Source organism: Podarcis gaigeae (assembly GCF_964106915.1).
Source record: "Podarcis gaigeae genome assembly, chromosome: 8".
NCBI classification, from domain to species: domain Eukaryota; kingdom Metazoa; phylum Chordata; class Lepidosauria; order Squamata; family Lacertidae; genus Podarcis; species Podarcis gaigeae.
The window spans coordinates 60,271,093-60,292,109 of NC_139684.1; the positions used below are offsets into that span (position 1 = coordinate 60,271,093).

At 42.7% G+C, this 21,017-nt stretch overlaps 1 protein-coding gene across 2 annotated transcripts; it reads left to right on the forward strand.

The window, feature by feature from the left end:
• Positions 1–20: 20 nt before the first annotated feature.
• On the forward strand, positions 21–19,230 carry LOC310850354 (uncharacterized protein C1orf94). 2 transcript variants are annotated; one of them, XM_083751779.1, is made up of 6 exons: positions 21–415; positions 6,476–7,149; positions 8,501–8,670; positions 15,817–15,891; positions 17,768–17,952; positions 18,809–19,230. In XM_083751779.1, exons 1-6 carry the CDS (start codon positions 138–140, stop codon positions 18,882–18,884), a joined length of 1,458 nt encoding a protein of 485 aa, XP_083607905.1. In that variant the 5' UTR covers positions 21–137; the 3' UTR covers positions 18,885–19,230. The 2 variants fall into 2 exon arrangements, with proteins under 2 accessions (XP_083607905.1, XP_083607906.1); XM_083751780.1 differs by having other exon boundaries at positions 17,768–17,915.
• Positions 19,231–21,017: the final 1,787 nt, after the last annotated feature.

Consider the following 21,017-nt stretch of genomic DNA (forward strand, 5'->3'; position numbering starts at 1 on the left):
GGTTTGTTGCCATCTAGTTCATTCTATGCCACCTTTTTAAAAAATAAAAAATAAATAAAACACACTACCCAAAGGTGTCTAGGCAGCTCTCCTGTTTTTAATTTTTAATTCCCCTGTTCTTTATTGTACAAGGCAGGATGCTGACTGGTAGGAGCAGCCTTCAGTGTTCAACAGTCAACCCTAAAGGTCCTTTCCCCCTTGGCCCTTTTCCAAGACACATCTGGATCCATCACAACACTCCCCAGGACAGCTTGGACAAAGCCTGCCATGAGATCTGGAAAAGGGTCCAAGGCCTCCCTGAGGAACTCCAACCAAGATCCTCATCACCGCTTCTCCAACTTAGCTGTCATCCTGTCACATCTTCAGAGGCTCTCAGAGAAGATAGCAGTAGTACCACCAGCAGCTCCCAAAAAGAGTGAGTGTTTAAAAAACAAAACACCTCAACAAAACAAAAAGGAGAGGAGGAATCTTTCCTAACTCACAAATCAATAGAAGCTCTACCTAGCTAGCTGAAACTGGAGTCTTGGAGAATATACTTCATAGCGGTTAATCTGAAATAATGGGAAAGTGTTTATGTAATTCATTTATTTAATTGTATAATGCCCTAATCAGTCCCCATGGGCTTCACGTGCCCCAAGGACAATCTTCTTCGATGCACCCAACTGAAATTTTTGTGGTCAAACCCTCTTCAAATTTTTCTCAGTCTAACTTTGAGCCTCGACCTGTGAGCATTCAAGCCAAGGACCTCTTTGAATGCCAGAGAACCATGCATTAATAACAGAGTGGAAAGTAAATATTGAGCATCTGTTGAGTGCCTTGTCATAACCACAGGCACCCTGGACCAGTAACACTTCTTGGCCCAAAATTATGGCTGTAGGAAGGATGCCACACATTCTCATATTTTTGGACATTAAGTGTTTCGTGTTCTCCATCTGCCAAGACCATACAACAGGGGTGGTTAACGTTGGGTCTCCAGAAGTTGTTGGAATACAACTGCCATCTTCCTTGGAGGCCGTGTTAGCTGGGGGCTGCTGAAATTTGACAGTTGGCCACCGCTGCCATGTGGCAAAGGCATGTAAGAAGGGCCATAGATCTGTGGTAGAGCATCTGCCTTGAATGCAGAACATCCCAGATTCAATCCCTGGCATCTCCAGGTCAGTCTGGGAGAGACTCCCTGGTTGGGAAACCCTGGAGACCCACTGCAAGTCAGCATAGACAATAGTGAGCTAGAAGAACCAGTGGTCCTACTCAGTATAAAACTATTTCCTATGTTCCTATGCATGTGGAAAGGTATGCTTAGCTGCTAATCCTCAACTTTAGAACTCTCCTCCAGAGATCTAAAACAGTCAAACCCCAAGAGGATTTCATAAGTAGGGGCATGGAATTCAGATTGGCTGCACATTTAGACTCAAATCTTTTTAAGGGTGAAATCTGACCACACTATGAGACGGCTTCAATACCATATTAAAAGAGAAGGTGCAGAATAAATAGAACGTCTTTTTCCCCACTGTAAAAATTGTCTCCTTGTGATATAAGCCTACATCTGTGATATTGGAAACAACCACAAGTCCCCATAGTTGCTTGTGCATTTATATTTTTAAAATTGAAATATTTCAAGGGGAAAGATGAAAGGAAGCATTCAGATGTTAAAAACGAAAATGAGTTTCAAAGGTAGTGGCTAAAAAGATCTACTTTTCTGAAATGCCAGATTTGGCAAGGGGGTGCTTTACCAAAGCCTCCATTGGTGAGGAAATGTCAAGGGAAGAGGTAGAAAAGAGAAAGGGAGAAGGAGGAATTTGTATTTATATTTTCATTCTCTAGGATGCTGCCAAAGTAGGAAGATTATAGCAAATTTTGTAAGCATGTGAATTGATTAATGGCAACTAGCAACTGTCCAGTTTTGAAAATACACGAGACAAATCAGGGAGCAGGTCTTGCAGGATGGTCAGTGCCATGGGGCCCATCAGCTTGGACACTAGCCCTGCCCAGAAGTAGGAGCGTCATTGCCCAGAAAGTATTGTCTACCACTGAACTCTCACTGACTGAACAAAGAGTGGGGCAACATTAACTAGGCTGCCATTCAGTTACACGGAAAATGAGTGCAGAGGTACATACATTTTTATTTTTATTTTATTTTATGAGTGTGTGCCTCTAGTTTTAAACTGTGTCCTCAATATCAAAAGTTTGGGAAAAGGTTGTACTTCAGTCTCAGTGAGGAAGGGATAACAAGTTGGGGCCAGAAGGGATTCATGATGTTAAATTATGGCATCTCTCAGCCTTAATGTAATGAAAAATAATGTTGACACTGTGATAGAATTCTCCTAATTCTCATCCCTTTGTGGTTACAAAATAACACTAAGCAAAAGAAAATACCCCAGACCAGGAAGGCAAATCTTTGTTGTTTGTTCAAAAGATTCCAGAGCCCTTTCAAATTGGACTTGGAGCATCCTATTTGCATAAGTCAATATGTTAAAATAATTAAAGGCCGTGGATCAAGCAAAAGGGCAGAAGGTATAATCTTGGCCCAAAATGTTGCAGCAGATGACAAATTGAGCAGACACCTTCCATCCTTGGCAGGCAAGTGTAGGCAGAGATCTAAACAGGGCAGCGGCAGGATGCAAAGAACAACAACAAAATTGTGCCCTTTAGGAAGACTCTAATGAATCAAAGGTGTTTGTCATGGAGGCTTCTGCTTCCATGGTCAAGAGAATTTAAAATGACAAGATCAAAATTCTCTTCACTTTATTGAGTGAGATTTAATCACATGCCTCAGTAGAAGCTGACCAGAATTCACACACACCACACACACAGTTTGGCTTGTGTCATGCCTAATTTTTTCTCCCTCATCAGAAACAGTCCCCGAAAGGTGATATGAAATTTCTCAAGTTTCTGCTGTTTCAAGACAAGCCCCACTGCCTAGCAGAAGTCACATGAGGAGGGAGAACCAGGCTAGTCTTCTGGGTTGTGTCTCCTCTGGAGGTTTTCAGGACAAAATGAGGCATTGAGAGATATAGGTGCTAGTAGCAGAGAACGGCAGTCCCAAATTGAGTTGATTTATCTAGGCTACTTGGAGCTCACTTTTCAATTTCAAATAAAAATAATAATATCCAGAGTGATAGTGTTAATATCAAATAATTATAAACAAAAAATATTTTGAAACATCAAATAATGAAAGCCGCATATACAGTGGTACCTTGGGTTAAGAACTTAATTCATTCTGGAGGTCCGTTCTTAACCTGAAACTGTTCTTAACCTGAGGTACCACTTTAGCTAATTGGGCCTCCCACTGCTGCTGCCCTGCTACCGCCGCACAATTTCTGTTCTCATCCTGAAGCAAAGTTCTTAACCCGAGGTGTGTGTGTGTATAGTTGTTTATTGGATTTTGATCAGACTTTAATGTTACTAGAGAAGTGAAATTGATATTATACTATTTTTTGCAATTTTATCCATTTTGAGTACTGGCTTTCATCAATTTTGTTACTATCTATTAGCTGTAAAAGGATTTTAGTCAGGTGTTGACTTGAATAGACAAGTCAGGCAGATGTTGTCCCTATTTTCCAAAAGGGGAGGCAGAAGACCGAAGCAACCACCAACTGGTCAGCTTAATGTCAATACCAGGAAAAGTCTGAGAACAGATAATTAAGCAGTCAATCTGTGAGCACTTAGAGACAGATGCTAGGATCACTAAGACCCAGCATGGGCTTCTCAAAAACAAGCCATGCTAGACAAATCTCATTCATTCATTCATTCATTCATTTAGAGTTACAAGCTGTTGACATAGTGTATCTGGGTTCAGCCACCAACTTGGATGGACTTAAAAGGGGTTTAGACAAATTCATGGAGGAGAGGGCTATCAATGGCTACTACCAGCAATGGAAGCAACAATGCTTCCAAGTGTCAGCTGCTGGAAACTGTCAGGGGGCAAATGCTCTTGTGCTCATGTTTTGCTTGCTGTTTTCCCACAGGCATTTGGTTGGCCATTGCAAGAACAGGAAGCTGGACTAGATAAGCCATTGGCCTGATCCAGCAGGCTCTTCCTATGTTCTTACAAACTGCATTATATGCCTCACTGTCTATTTTTATGGCAAAATTATGTAACTTGAGTAATTAACTACATAAAATACATTGTCGTTATGTTATACCACCCCATTCATTTCAATACCAAGGAAACAATGTGAATGGGGAAGGAGGAACACGATCAATTATTTGTTGTTTGCAGACTGAAAGTAACAAGTACACCAAATATCGCTCATATTGACTGGATTGATTCCCGTTCCAGACATAGAACAAATGAACAAACACCAGCAATTTCCACCTTTGTTTCCATTTTCCCTGGCGTTCTCAGACATCCTCACCATGCCCCTGCAATTTGAGCAGCGATTCAACAATTGGTGTCCCTTGGCCAATTCCACTTTCCTATGTACTGACATTTACCCCACTATGATCACAACCCAAGAGGCAAAGGAGGAATGGAGACAACTAGCCCTTTTGACAGTGACATCAGACCACCCAGGAGTCTGGTGGGTTAATTTCTCTGGTTAACGATCAGGGGTGTATTTCAGTCTTTTGCATCAATTGCAGGAGATATATACCGAGAAAAGATCACTGAATTAAAAAACAAAAACCCAGCAACATTTCAGAGATGCTCTAAAGGAAAGGGAATGGAAGATTGGTTCAATTTATAAAATAATAAAGGCCTCTCTAATTACACAGTGATGCCATAATTAGAGGATAATTAAGTAATATGCAGTTTACAAAGAAATTTGACACAATATTTATATGTATAGATAAGTACATACATAGTGCATGTTTATAGCACCAGCTGTTCCATCCTCAGAGCCTGTAACAAAGTAAGTAAAAAACAAACAAACTACATTTATGCTGTTAATGGCAATCGGTAATGAGTGATCAAGCTGGATTGGCAATCCAAACAAAGTTCTTGTTTGTGTTGCCAGATGGTGCAGTTGTACAAACTCTTACTGTGGCTTCTTCCTCGGTTTCTCAGACAGCATAAAAGCAAAGGCTTAATCTTTGTGGCCCTCTTTTGTAGCATGGAAATGGACTCCCTTGCTTTAGTTATTCTTTTGTTTCTTTTCCACAGTGCACCTTCACTTCACTTGCCACATCATTCTTTTCACCCCTGTTTGTTATATTTCCAAATAATATCAGAGCTCTGGAGTAACTAGGGATGTCAGAGAATTCTGACAAAAGCAGCGAGAGAAGAAATTGTCGATGTTTGCTTATTCATCCCTTGTCTAGAATGGGAATCAGTCCAGCATATGATTGGTATTCACTGTTGTTGCTTTCAGTTTGCAAAGGATATGTAATTGATTACATCCTCCCACACTTTGCCTTGTGTTTCCTCTGCATTGAAATGAATGCGATGGAACAACTTAATGACAATGAGATTTCTGGTATTTGTGTATTTAATTATGTGATTTTTGTAATTTCACCACAGCAGAAAGTAAGATGATGGATGTAATTTTGGGCAGAAGGCAAACTGCAGCAGCATGGAGACAGTGCTGCATGCAACAAATACAGGATAGAATGGGAAACAATGTCTTCTTTAATCCTTATAGTAGTGCGAGTTGAGGGGGTAGCAATATTTCCTACAAATCCGCTGATCCCAAGAGAAAATGATGCTTCAACTTTTAGATCCATTGGGCAGCCAGGGTAACAGGCCTGTCTGGATCATAGTCAAAGGCTTTCTCCTACCACCAGTAACTTTGCTGCCTTTTACAAAGGTTAGTTGCAAAGGGGGTAGAATGATGAGCAGGAGAGGAGGTCTGCCATCTGGGTTTGGTAAACATTCCTTGCAAGTAGTCATAAAGCCCATGGAGGCTTTTCAAGTATTATCAAGGAATGATTGCAGGACCCGAACAGTTCTTCAGGAAAAATGCAGGTGGGAATTGGTGACCAACAAATCAGCCTTTTCCAATGAGTATTAGTTTTTCACACACACTCTCCCCCCCCCCTTGCAATAACTGTTTCAATACCACAATGAGCAGAAATTATCGTGAATGCTCAATAAAAGGATGTCTGAAGGGGCCCTTACTTTAGTATTTTAATTGATGTGAATAGTCTTGCATTTCTGGACAAGCCTCTTTAGGATCCTATATGGCTGAATGGTGATGTATAAATATAATATGTAGAATTTTTTGTTTGTTTTCTTTTAACATTTTATACTGCCCCCAATCAAACTTGGTTGAAGGAAGGATTTGTTTTCTATTTACACTGGTAGTTGCCTTTTCTATGATCAAAGGGAGCTGGTCTACCTAGCTCAGTATTGTCCATGCTGACAAAAGCTGACAAAAGCCAGTAGCTTTCAAGGTTTCAGAGAGGGGTCTTTCCTAGACCCACATACTGATGTCAAGGATTTTCATGAAATGCATGTGCTCTATCACTAGGCAATAGCCCTTCCTCTTATCCAATTTGTGCAATCCTACATAAATGGTTCTTTCTCTGTTTCACATAGATCTTTGGAAAACAGCATTTGTAAAGATGAAATATCCATGCTGGTTGAGCAAGAGTATTTGAGCCTTACACAAGAGAATGCAACTGAACTAGAGATGCAAAGATCTGAAGATGAGAAGGCCACCCCAGCTGCTTCATGTCAGGCCCCAGCAAGCAACCACCTCACAATGCCCTCTGATGGAGACCAGATGTTAGATGAGAGGGATGCAATGGAAAATGTCTACAGAGCACTCACTGGAAACAAAAGGGAAGTGAAACTGAGGTCCATATGTGATGTCCAGCTGTCCACTAAGTCCACTGTCACAGGGATCTTGCTCCCTGCAAAATTAATCTACAAGAATGCCAAAAGTACAGAAAGTGGAAACAGTAATATGATGGGTTCCAACACTCAGATTGCCAAGCTTTTGGCGCAGTTCCCACTCAAACGTGTTGAGGCCACCAAGACTCTGGACACCAAAACGGTGACAGAAGAAACCAAGTTTATCAAGGACCTACTACTGCAGAACAATGTCTTTGGATCTGCAGCCCACAAAGACAATGTAACAAGGCCATCCCCAATAATGGCAGTCATGGAAAGTCAAGGATCTGTGCAAAAGAAACAGCTCCCAGTATTTGCCAAGATCTGCTCTAAAACTGACCCTGAACTAGTTGCTGATGGGCTCTGTCAAAATAATGGTAAGGGTTGTGGGCTAACTAGTGATGATTATTCGAGAATGATGAAGGGAAAGGAACCCAAGGTGTGTGGTGAACATGTGCAGAGAAAAATGCTTTCCTTATCATCATTGTTTTATGAAACTGATTGATAGGAGATTCAGGAAAGACATGTTCACATATATTCATCTGCAGAATTCTCTGCCAAAAGATGTAGTGATGGCTTTAAAAGGGTATTAGACAAGTGTATGGAGAAAGACCAGTCTATAAATGGTTACAGCTCATGCTGACTATATAAAGCCTGCATGTTCCAAGGCAGAATGCTACTGAATATTAGTTGTCCTGCCAGAGGGCTTCCAAAAGCATCTGATTGATCACAGTAGGAAACAAGATGTTAAACTAGATGAGCCATAGTTCTGATTCAGTGGGGCCCTTTGTATGTTATTATGTAGCATTCTGGTTAAAACAGACGAGTCAGTTGAGAGAACTCCTGTTACCCACTCCTCCTGTTATCCTCTTTCCTTTGGCATCCCAGGAGTTCCCGTTTGTTTTGCAGTCAAAGTCTATATGAAACAGGTGCCCATCCTTGCTCAATCTTCAGTTTTACAGGTGGGTCACTTCTAGTAGGGGGGGTTGTCAGCTCTGAGCTGTGGACAGGAAAGGCAGAGCCAAGCTTGGATAACACCTTGGGGTCAGGGATTAGGGTTGATAGAGGATCCTCATAAATTACCTTCTTTTATTGTTCCTTTTATTGCTCCTTCGGTTCAGAGCAACTGCAGCAACTCATTGGCAAAGCACAAGTTTTGTATGCAAAAGGTCTTGAGTTCAATCTCTGGCATCTCCAAGGATGGCTGAGAAAGACCCCCTGGAGAACCACTAGCAGTCAGAGAACACAGTAGTGAACTTGGTAGAGCAGTGTTCTGACTACCACTACTACTGTTATTGTTGTTCTTCTTCTTATTTATTACAACAACAGTGGCCCTCTCTTTCAGCTGCAAAAATGCTCTGTTTAATAGAGGTCTACTATCTATTTTAGAAAGTTGCTTGCTCACTATACATTTGGACACCTCTTAAGCTACCATAATCAAATTTTGCATTGATGGCTCCTGAGATCAAAGAACAGGTTTTTGTTCAGGATACAACTGGTTTTGTACAGGATACAACTGAATGCCATTGGAATCAAGATAGCAGACTCAACCTTTCAACCGTGCACTGATTTGAAGCATTGATTTCAAAACTGTGCTAATTGCTTTGGTTTCCTAGAATTCCTGACTAATGCCAGATATGAGGCAAATATTCATATAATTAAAATGTTAAGCATTCTATCAAACAGCCCCCATTGATGGTGCCTAACTCTGTTTTGTATTTTCCACAGCAACCTCTACAGTCATTGATAAGAACAACCTTAAATACAGTGGGAATGTTTTCACCCCACGATTCCCGACGAACTCGACGGCCACCTCATTAAAACAGCCAATGTGGCTTAGCCTTAACTACCCTCCACCTCCTGTTTTCCCAAACCACTCCAGCTTCCCACAGTATCAGGTAATGAATGACACAAGCCCTTATGAATGGGGTGTGGAAAGAGCTCCAAAACTGAATGAGGCTGGCAGTGAGGAGGAACGAAAGAGCTATGAGGTTGCATAACTCAGATTTAGAAACACCGACAGGCAACCACGCCTGAAGTGTCAAGATTCAGACCAAGACCAAATCTGGAAGGGTGGCAATTAATAGAAATTAAGAGGGCTTCTAGACATTCTGGAAGCCCAGAAAACCTAACTATGGATTCCTTCAATGAAGAATCCAGATTGAAGGCATGTGCAACAAACGTTTGAGTCATAAGGCAGGCCGTGGCCTGGGATTGACTCATCCATGTTCATCTGATTTTCATGACCAGATGAATTCTAGTTTGTGGTATCTCCTCCGCGGTTACTGCTGCTGCCATCAGTTGCCTGGTGCAAGAAGAAAGGTCCCTCCCTCAAGGAATTTACAGTATAAAATTTGACACACAAGAGACAACAGGGAGGGAAGGAGAGGCAGTGGTTAACAGGGAAAGAATATTTGATTTCATCACATATTTAATCTGGAGCCCAACTCTGTGTTCTTTCTGGAAGCATGAGGAGATCAAGCAGGTATAGGGTCGAGGGCATGTACACACACCCTGCCCCCAGTGTCCCCATATGTGCTAGGTATGCCTGCTCCAACGCGATGCTGAGTGTGAGGGTCTGAAGGAGGCTTCTATGCATGCTCAGTTGGACATGTTTAGAAACCTTCCCATAATCGGGAACTTTATTAGGGTTCCCACCTGGTTGGAGGTTTTATAGTGAATTTGGGGAAAATAATGCAATTCCAAAACCCCTTCAGAACAGAGTTTATGTGCCCTCAGCCCTTGTGTGCCTAAATAGGGTTTTGGTTATCAGCTTATTTAGATTTAGGCCATATCCACACCATATACCTTAAGCAGCCAAGGCTTCCCCCAAATAACACTGGGAGCTGTAGTTCATTAAGGGTGCAGAAAGTTGTCCTCTATCCCTTTCCCCAGAACTACCATTTCCCAAGTGGTTTAGCAATTACCGTATTTTTTGCACCATAACACTCACTTTTTTCCTCCTAGAAAGTAAGGTGAAATGTCTGTGCGTGTTATGGAGGGAATGCCTACGGGTGGCGGGGGGGGGGGGGATCTGCTGCAGTCATGAGCAGAGGATCCATGGTTCCCCTTCCTTCCCTCCTCCGTGGCTCGCTTTGAAACAGCAAAGTGGGAGAAGAGCCGCTGAGTGGGGAGGAGAGAGGGACAGAGAGCCTGCTTGCTTTAAAGGAGCAAAGCGGGAGAGGAGAGAGGCCGCTTACACGAGTGTAAGCGGCTCCTGTCCGGTTGGTTGCTTTAAAGCAAGCAGGCTCTCTGTCCCTCTCCCCTCCCCACTCAGCTCGCTACATAGCAGTAAAGTTTTTCAGCTTGCTAAGCCGGGGATGAGCGGGGAGGAGGAAGAAAAGCAGAGCCTGCTTGCTTTAATGGAGCAAAGTGGGAGGGGAGAGGAGAGGAGCCTTCTCCCCTTATACCCCTCTTCTTCATTATTAGCAGCATCCTTCTCCACCCACCCCACGCGTGCTCCTTGTCCCTTGAGTGCTTTTCTTCCCTCCCCAATTAAAACATGGTTACAAAGCACGGATCCACATGGATCCTCAGGATTTTGGCACTGGGTCACCCCAAATTCACCATCAGATCACATAGCATGTCCATGGCTACATCTTGCACCAAAAAAATCATGCACCCATTGTTGCCTGGGGCCACAGTGGTGCAAAACGTGGTTACAAAGCATGGATCCACATGGATCCTCAGGATTTTTGCATTGGGCTACTCCAAACTCACTGTCAGATCACATGTCTGTGGCCACAGCATGAACCACAAAAATCATACATCCACTGTTTCATTTAGAATATTTTTTTTCTTGTGTTCCTCCTCTTAAAAACTATGTGCGTGTTATGGTCGGATGCGTGTTATAGAGCGAAAAATACGGTAATCCCTCTTTCAGGGAACTCTGGGAATTGTAGCTCTGTGAGGGGAATAGGGGACCCTTAACAACTCTTAGCACCCTTAACAAATTACAGCTCCCAGAATTCTTTGGGGAAACCCATGACTGTTTAAACTGGTGTCGTGGTGCTGTAAATGTATGGTGTGAATTTGGCTTTAGTTGTAGACATAGTTGCATCAAGGCATGGGAATTTGGGGAGTTGTGCCCAAGACATTGTGGGGAATTGCGGGACATTATGGGCATTTTTAGAGTAATGCGAAGTACAAGAGGTAGCATCTAGGGGTGGATGGATCTGCCAGTTTCAGTTTCTCTCATTTTCCCAATCTTAAGTTCAGTTCATCATATTTCTACATCTGTTTGCAATGTAAAAAAGAAAAGAAAGAAATCTTAATGGATATTCATTGGCATTTTAGTGCTCATTTCTCATATACACATGCTACTCTGCAATGCAAGCAATTTCCTGTAGTATAATGTATTTTATATGTAATTTTCACTAATATATGCATATTTATGCATACTCCTCCCTAAAACATGTGTTTTTGTGCCCATTTTTTGGTTGGTGAACTGTATTACAAAATTCAAGAGAAGTTCAAACTGAAGTGAAGGACAGCAGTTTTGCAGGAAGCGCGAACTAGGTAGGTTCGCATTAAAATGCAAACCAAATTTCTCCTCCATCTTTAGTAGCACCAGATAGGCATTCTGGGAGGCTGTGTGAAGCATAAGAGGCAGTAAATCAGAGAGGGCAGGAGTCTCAGTGGCACAGGGAACACTGAAGCAGTTCCTGATCTCCACGTGTTCAACTTTTCAGGATACTGGAGAGGACCTGAAAATCACCAAGATGCCCATTCATGGTGTATGTTGATAGGGGAACGGATTCAGAGGAGGCCACTAGTAATAACAGAGGACCTTGGAGACACACCTTGTGTGAAAAAGCAGGAATAATTGGGTGTGTTCAGTTAAGTCTTTTGCTACAATTGGAGGAAGGTGTGGTCTAGACATGGAAGGATTCCTGAATGCTCTCAGAGTTTTTCCAGTGAACACGCAATCCTGTTGAGACCCTTGTTTCACTGTAGAATGGGGAGAGGCATTGAGCTCTTGACAGGGGGTACCCAAGTGTCTCCTCTAGCACTGCAGAACTGGTTCTGCACCTTCGCGTATCAGAACACTAAGGATGATGAAACAGGCTGGACAACTGAGTGCAAGTAGCAAAAGATGCACTGGGAAGCTGACCCAACATGAGTTAAACAGCACAATCATGTTTATCACATGGTATTGAGGACAGGGAAGATGGGTCACTTCTCTGCTTTCATCACATCCTCAAGTAGCCATCCCGCGGAGCTTTTCTGTATTGTCCAGGGCCTATAAACATCATCTCCAGTGAATAGAGTTTTAGACCAATTGGAAGCCTATTGTGTGTTATTTGAAAGGCACTTTGAGGGTCCTGTCTCTCATCTCTGTAGCAATCTTGGCCTCACATTTACAGCATTGAGATGTCCAGGGCAACACCCACTGTAACATCATGGTTTCAATACCCTTCAATACCTGTCTCATCAAGGTAGCTCAGGAGGATACTGTGGGCAATGGTATCAAAAGCCATTGAGAGATTAAGTAATAATAACAGCACCACACACACATCCTTTTGATAAAATTCATCCATCAGCATGACCAAGGCTGATTCAGCCACAGAACCAGGCCAGAACCCAGATTGGGTAAAGATTATCTGTTTTATCCAGGTGTGTTTGCAATTGTCCTAACATGGTCCTCTTGATCACCTTCCCCAAATGAGGTATTTGACACTGGGTGGTAGTTTTCAGAAATCAATGGATGCAGTGCATGGTTAGCTCACTCTTGCACCATGGAGTAGTTCTGGCCATCTTGAAAGAGGTGGTGATTCAACGTCCAAAAATTCCCATCCTTGACTTGTTGACCATCTCTGGCACCAGAGGCTAATGTGACTTCAGTGGTGAACCATGCCTTTTATCAGCTTTGGTTGGTAAGACAACTACAGCTGTTTCTACATGGGGATAGCCTGCTTGGACACTGTTGACTTGGCACTATAACCTCCAGGTTGGAACAGTGCAATGTGCTGTATACAAGGCTGCCCCTGCGGTTGGCCCTGTAGCTGCAGCTAGTGCAGAAAGTAACGGCTCAACTTCTCACTGGGGCAAACTATCACCATCATAGCAGGCTGTTGCTAAAAGAATTACAGTAGCTACGAATCAGCTGCCAGGCTAAGTTCAAGGTGTTAGTACTAGTGTACAAAGCCCTATACAACTTGGCACCAGGACACCTAATGATCAAATTACCCCTTATATACCCAATCAACCACTGTGCTCTGTGGTAGAAGACCTCCTGCAGATACCATCTCATCAGGAGATCCTTATGTTCAGTGTAGGGGTCAGGGTTTAGCATGGTAGCACCTCTACATCTGTAAATGTTTTTATGGTTGATGTTTTTAAATTATGGAAAATAAATAAGAAAGAGGAGATGTACAGGTTTGATTCCCGATCCAGTGGGGAATGTATGTGCCCTGGATTGGAGTGTCTATAGAAGGGAAGATAGAATTCCATATAAATATCATGATACCATGGTGCCGGAAGAGACTCTTGAGAGTCCCATGGACTGCAAGAAGATCAAACCTATCCATTCTGAAGGAAATCAGCCCTGAGTGCTCACTGGAAGGACAGATCGTGAAGCTGAGGCTCCAATACTTTGGCCACCTCGTGAGAGGAGAAGACTCCCTGGAAAAGACCCTGATGTTGGGAAAGATTGAGGGCACAAGGAGAAGGGGACAACAGAGGACGAGATGGTTGGACAGTGTTCTCGAAGCTACCAGCATGAGTTTGACGAAACTGTGGGAGGCAGTGGATGACAGGAGTGCCTGGCATGCTCTGGTCCATGGGGTCATGAAGAGTCGGACACTACTAAACGACTAAACAACAACATCATGACAGTAACTTGTGTGATGGCACAATGCAACATAGACCTTCCCCCGCTATCTTTAAAGCTCTTGTTGTTCCCTGCAGAACTCTAGGCAAGGAGAAAATGGACAGGAGAATGCCATGTCTATTCTCCCTCCCAATTTAGCACTGCAGAAAATACAGGGCAGAGATCCAAGCTGCAGCAACCTGGGGAGCCCCAGCAATTACTGCAATGACAATAATAATGATTCCTATTATCTCATGTCTACATAATGATTTCCCAATGTGTCTACTGATGATCCCTCCCAAATTAAAAGTCAACATGACTTGAGAAATATAAATCACTTCCATGTTTATTTAATTTTCTATACATAGCACAGAAAGAAGCAGCAGAGGTTGATCCGTTAAGGCTAATGGGGCACTGTCCAACGCACCTCAGATTGCCCTCTCTCAGCTTCCTCCATCTTAGACCCAGTGTTGCCCTTGGAGAACTCAGCAGGGAAGAGGATGGGGACAAAATTAGAAATAGTGGACTTTGCCTATCATTGGTTCTGACTCCATCTGCTATTGTCCTCTCTGCTTACTGTGCTAACAGTCCCAATGGGCAACAGCCACAGCTGGGGGGAAAGGATAGCAGCAGTAGCCATATTAATAGGTAAAATCCTTAATTCCTTCCATTTATATATTAATTAAAGCTTTGGTTTAATCAGAGGGGGGAATTTATCTTGGATAATTGGAAGTTAAGGGCATGTTGCTCACCTTTGGGAGCTATTGTGGTTTTGGTGTGTTACTGTTGTACACAATGGGGAAGAAAAGATGTCTTTTCCATCTAGCAGGTAGTGAAGCTTCTTGAATATGATATCTATGCATTACCTTGTGAACTAACCTGACTCACACCTGCCAGACTCGTGTGTGGATTGGGAACGTACAGATCACTTCTCTGAATTTTGTGATACAGGCTGCAATCCTAACCCAACTAACCTGGGAGTAAGCCCCACTGAATTGAGTAGGCCTTACTTCTGAGTAGACATGGTTAGGGTTGCACTGAACATTTTAGCTTAAAAGAAATACCAAAATTTCCCCCGCAATGCATATTTTAGGATAAAACACACTTTAAAATGTCTGTGTTAAGATAGAATACATATCTAAATAAGTTTGTAATATGACCTATTTAAATTGTCATGTTGATTTTTTTGGAGGAGGGCAGAATCACAGATTAATGCAGAAACAGGACAGAATAGATTTATGAATAAATAGGTGCAAATTGACACAGACTAAAAACAGACTAATCTGCCCATCATTACTACTAAGGTGGTACCTTCTGCAATCCTATACATGCTGACCTAGAAGTAGGAATGGGTGAAATCTGTCAATTTCAGTTTCTCTAGATTCTTCTTTTCCCAGTCGGAAGCTCAGTTTTCCATATTTCCACATCAGTTTGATATTTTTAAAAAATGCATCCTCATGAGAATTAGTCAGCATTTCAGTATGAATCTCTCCCAATATACACATCTGTATGCATTTTTGCCTGATATACACATTTTTTGCAGCACAATGCCCCCTAATAAAATGTAATTCTGTATGTATTTTTACTAATTTTACTGGACATTTTACTCCAGTATATGCATTTTGGGGCACATGACTTAACTGGGGAACATAGTAAAATTCGGAAAAGTGGAAATGTCAAACGATGGCTATGTTCAGTTCTTGTGTGGTTTTGAAAAGCTCAAATTAGGTTAGTTTGTCTTTAAATGCAAACATAATTAAATTTCTCCATGATCCCTACTTAGGAGTAAGGAACATTAAACATAGTGAAGCTTACTTTTGAGTAAATATGTATAGATTTGCACTGTGAGTCAGGGATGAGGGCACAAGGATTCCAGTTGACATTGGAATAGACCAACCTTTACCTGTTGTGATTCCTGCATTGCAGACTAGATAACCCAATTCTATAATTCTATGATTCTATGATTCTCTTATTCCCTCAGTTTCTTAAAAAAGGACCTGTCTTAGAGTCTGGCAAGATGCAGATTTATTCAAATTTGTATGAGTAGCAAATTAAAAAGCAAAAAATTGTCCACTCATATAAGATATGACGGTGAGGTCCTCAGATCAGCTTGTGATATCGGAACACAGATCACCACTGGAGTGAGATCCAAAATTAATTGGTTAATCATAATCATAAGAATAATAGGTTGAGGCCTACAATGGTCACTTCCTGCCTTGTGTATTTTTAACAGAGTTTGTATCAGCAAAGAGCACGGATCCCATACCAGCAGACGCTACATCCTCAGTTGGGATGCTATTCTAGACAGGTATGGCATAAGTACTCTAGCATGAATCAGTATAGAGGCTGTTGATTTGCTGGGCATGGGGAGGAAGAATATGGTTTCAGCTTTCAGTGGCTTTAAGCAAGTCCATCTCTTGCAGCCTTTTGGTGCTTCCAGAATGTCACCATATTGGGGTGGGATTCAATCACATAACAGCAAATTTGGGTTGCGCAGTTATACTTGGTTGGGAGGTCTTGTGCAACAAAACTGCTTTCCCAAATGGTTAGACTTTTTGCAATAAGGAAAGTGATGGGGATATGCCGTGGAAAGTGTGGGGTTATTATGTTTTGGCATAACATCATCTGGCCTTGCTTAGTCCAAGCTTCACTGCTACCTTGGAGCTAGATGGCTGTCAAGGGCAGAAGGATTGACCTAAGTCCCATATTTGTTCTCTGGAATTGTCACATGGAGTTAATGGTTTAATCCCCCTTCCAAAATACTATACATTGGTAGGGGCTTAAGCAGGCCATTTCTCTTCCTCCTCCATTTTCCTCTGCCCACCTCAGTGACATGGCTAGGAATCCAATTCTGGGCTCCTCCTGCTGTGAATTCTCTCTAAAGTAGACCTAGGGTGGCACTGTGGGTTAAACCACGGAGCCTAGGACTTGCTGATCAGAAGGTTGGAGGTTCAAATCCCTGCGACAGGGTGAGCTCCCATTGCTCGGTCCCTGCTCCTGCCAACCTAGCAGTTCGAAAGCATGTCAAAGTGCAAGTAGATAAATAGGTACCGCTCCAGCGGGAAGGTAAACAGTGTTTCCGTGCGCTGCTCTGGTTCGCCAGAAATGGCTTAGTCATGCTGGCCACATGACCTGGAAGCTGTACTCCGACTCCCTCGGCCAATAAAGCGAGATGAGCACCGTAACCCCCGAGTCAGTCACAACTGGACCTAATGGTCAGGGATACCTTTACCTTTACCTAGGCAATATTAACAAGTGGAGGAGATCAAGTATGGCCAGCTTGGGAAGATGATTTTTTATCAATAAGAGAGACTGAGTTGTACATAGTTTGCAGACTATTCTGCTGGAGTAGGGCAAAAAGCAGGGGCTCAAGATGTTTGGCAAGTTTAGAATCCATATGGATTTTCTAGGTAAGTTGAGAGGGAGAGGATGATGAGGGAGAGAAGGGAGCTTTCTCAAAGTGGGAAGATCAAGGCCAAGTTAGGCAATCAAGAGGCAGCATAAATATACCTTGTGTGGCAGAAACCCAAGAGGCAGCAGCCTCATGAACACCCCATGAACACTGAGAGCCAGTGTGGTGTAGTGGTTAAGAGCGGTAGACTCGTAATCTGGTGAACCGGGTTCGCGTCCCTGCTCCTCCACATGCAGCTGCTGGGTGACCTTGGGCTAGTCACACTTCTCTGATGTCTCTCAGCCCCATTCACCCCACAGAGTGTTTGTTGTGGGGGAGGAAGGGAAAGGAGAATGTTAGCTGCTTTGAGACTCCTGAAGGGGAGTGAAAGGTGGGATATCAAATCCAAACTCCTCCTCTTCTTCTTCTTGCCTACCTTGCTGCCTCTGTCACTGTAGGAGAAGTGGCAGTGGCTTCTGGTGAGATCTCTCAGGTGGTGAACCAAGATATGCCACCCCTTTATGTAGTGCCTGTTGCCTCAGATATGCCCCCCTCCATAAATAATGCTGATTTTTGTGATCCCAGCCCCATTTTGAACAGGTATAACAATTTAAGACATTGAGTTGTAGCCAAGTAAATTCTACTCAGAGTAGACCCATTGAAATCAATGGCCTAAGTCAGTCATGCCCATTAATGCTGGTGTGTCTATTCAAGCCATTGTGAACTATAAAAAATTTCCGCTTCCCCCAAAGCATCATCCCTTTCCATTCCTCTTTCCCTCCTGATTCTTTAGGTCACTCCGTACAATCCGCAGCAAATCTTCCGCTCACCTTACACACCTGTGCTCAGCTACATCCCACTGGTTCAGCCAGGTTACTCATATCAGCAGAGGAACCCGACCAAGCCATCCAGCAGCGTACGTGATCCCCCAGCAATGGCAGGTGATGGTCCACAGTATCCATTTTCTCCTTCCTATGGGTGAGTCTGTGCTTTGTAGTGGCCGTGCATAAGTGCAGAATAGTCAAAGGTGGAAATCAATTTGCATGTTTAGGGATAGGATAGTTTCCTTTCTCTCAATTTCAGGATTCACTCTCTTCTTCTTCTTCTTCTTCTTCTTCTTCTTCTTCTTCTTCTTCTTCTTCTTCTTCCTCCTCCTCCTCTTCCTCTTCCTCTTTGGGGGTCAGGGGTGCGTTTAGGATGAATTATGAAGATACATGTAGGGAAAATCCTGAAATGGGGAGAAGAGGGTGGCATAAAGTATTTCAGGCCAATTTTGGAAGGAGGATTTTGATGACAGATGGGCTTCTTCCTTTCTTAAACACATTTTGGGAAATAGTGAAGGAGGCTTAAAATGGACAGAGAGGTGTTGTTGTTTTTTACATTTCCACACTTTTGGGTAACTTTTAAAGCATAATGTGGTACTCTCCAGATATTGTTGGACTACAACTCCCATCATCCATAGACCCTGACTGTTGGCTATGCTGGTGGGAGTTGGGGTGTCAAGCAACATCTGGAGGGCACCGTGTGGCTCCCTGGCTCCCTTGCCACCCTTTCATTATCAGAGTACTTTGGGAAAGTATGCTGGAGAAGGAAAGGAGGGCAGCGGCCATCACTGCAAGATTTGGCGGGAAAATCTGTACCAATGGCAAATCTGCATTCCCTAGAATTGCTGAAGAAACAGAGCCCTGTCTGTATCTTTAGAATCTCCATAGGTGATGATTTCAGGATCCAGACATGTTCATGAATTGGAAGAGGGGGCAGCATACAATAGAAAAAATAAAACAATGGTAGTTATTCAGGGAGGCTGAGCTCAATCTGTTTGTTTTACTCTCAGGTTCACATCTACTACTGCTGGACCTGTAAGGTCCAATCCTTACTTCTCTTCCAATGGAGGTGGCAACAGTTTTTAGATCCGCCAGCACTGTTTTTAGGGTGAGGTTTTTTTGAGAAAGGAACATTTTGGGAGCAGTATGAAATCCTTGGGGTTTTTTATTTCTGTTTGAACATTTTGGAACAAAGTTAAAATAATTTGATTCCAAACAGCAAACAGTGTAAATTCAGAGCAAATAGGCTGGGGGGGGGGGAACACACCCAGAAATTTGTTTAGCAGAAATGGATGAAACACTCAGGTACTTTTAAGAAACTTGTTTTTTATTTTTTTGAAATGAAAGAGAGAGGCATAATAATAATAAAAAGTTTATTGAAACTGTTTAAAGTTGACTTTTGCTGTAATAAAGATGGCTGATGAAGAAAGGATCCCATTGTGTTTTCGTTTGTGTTTTAAATAGAAGTGATATCTTTTAGCCAATGTTCAAAGTGAGATTAACTGTTTGACTGCTGACCTGAGTTTATGGGTTATCATTTGCAGCAGAGCTAGGGAACTTGCAGGCCCTCTCATATTGGTGGGTTACAAGTCCCATCATCTCTGACCATTGGCTATTCTGACTGGGGCTGATGGGAGTTGGAGTCTAAAGAACATCTGGAGGGCTGCAGGGTTCCCCATTCCAGATTTAGGGTAAATCCTGAAATGGAGAGAAAGGGAATTTGTGCCATTTCAGGGCTTTTGATGACATTATCTTAAAACACTTTTAAAGGAAAGATGTAACAATGGAGGTAGGAGGGCCTCTTCCCTTTCTCCCATTTTTGTAACTTTTAAAAGTTGTGCATGGTGGGCAGACATGTCTTTGACACCCAAGCCTCACCTTCAAAGAAAAAAATGAGGGCTGAGAAAAAACAGTTTTGTTTTGTTTTAATGCTTGTTTACCGGGGGGGGGGGGTGATCCCCTGGTTCTTTGTTTTGTCTTTGGCATGGCATTCTGTGTTTCTGTCAGCACTGGAACATACAGCAGCTCTTTAGTTGCTGAGCTGACAAATATTAGGCTGAAAGTCAATCTGTGGGTGACCATCTCATGCCAAACAAGGGAACTTCAGAGTAATATCTGCTAACTTTAATTAATCTTAGTTTCTTTTTTTCCAGTTTTAAATTTAATTTGCCACACTGCCACACCAGTTTGATATTTTTTTTTTAAGTCCTCACAAAAAATTGTCTGCATTTTTTTTTATTTCCCAGTTTTTATCGACCATTATCCATTACATCAGTCGACCCCGGGACAGTTTCCAACATAGAAGCGACCCAATTAAAATGACTTTTAAATGGAACAACCAATAGAAATTGAAACATTGCTGTAACAGTTCAATGACCAATAACAATGGCAGCTCGCGCTGGTTAACCATCAGTGCCTGGGAGAATGGAAATTATTTTTTTTGGTGGTGGAAATCGGTTAAGGTCTCTGCTGTCATTCTCTCCAAGAGAAGGGAATTCAAAAGCTGGGGAGCCACATCAGAGAAGGCCCTATCCTGTGTCACCACTCAGCAGGCAAAACCCAGTGGAGGGATAGCGAGAAGAATATTCCCCCAACACACACACCAAACACAGTGCCTGGAAGGGTTGATATAGGAAAAGACTTTGACAAATAGTGGGGTGTGCATTTTAGTAAATGTACACAATTTGCAAAGTGATTTCCCCTAATATAATGAATTTTTGTATGTTATTTGCACTAGTATTGTACTTTTCTGCACACTTTATGCATGTGTTTTTGTTTACATTTGGCTTGACTGGAGAGCTGCATCACAAAATTTGGAAAAGTGTGGATTTTGAGGCATTATTTTGAGTGGTTGGAGCAACCCAGTCAGATGGGCAGAGTACAAATAATATTTTTTTTATTATTTTTATTATAAATGAATGCAGTATTCCCTACGTCCAGGGCCAGTCCACCCATGAGGCTAGGTGAGGTGAAGGTCTCAGGCAGTAGGATCCACAGGGGTAGCAGATCCTGATGTAGAGCTTTAACCCCCAGCCCCAAGATATAGATCTTCACTCACCCCTTCTTCGCTGGCAGGAAGGGCAGCACCATTTTGTGGTTTGCCTCAGGTGCCAAAATGTATTGGGCCGGCCCTGCCCATGTCTGAATGCACCTTGGTCTTGCTGCCTATAAGTCACTGTTGCGGACAAATGTCCAAGGAACACAGTGGAACCAGAGGCT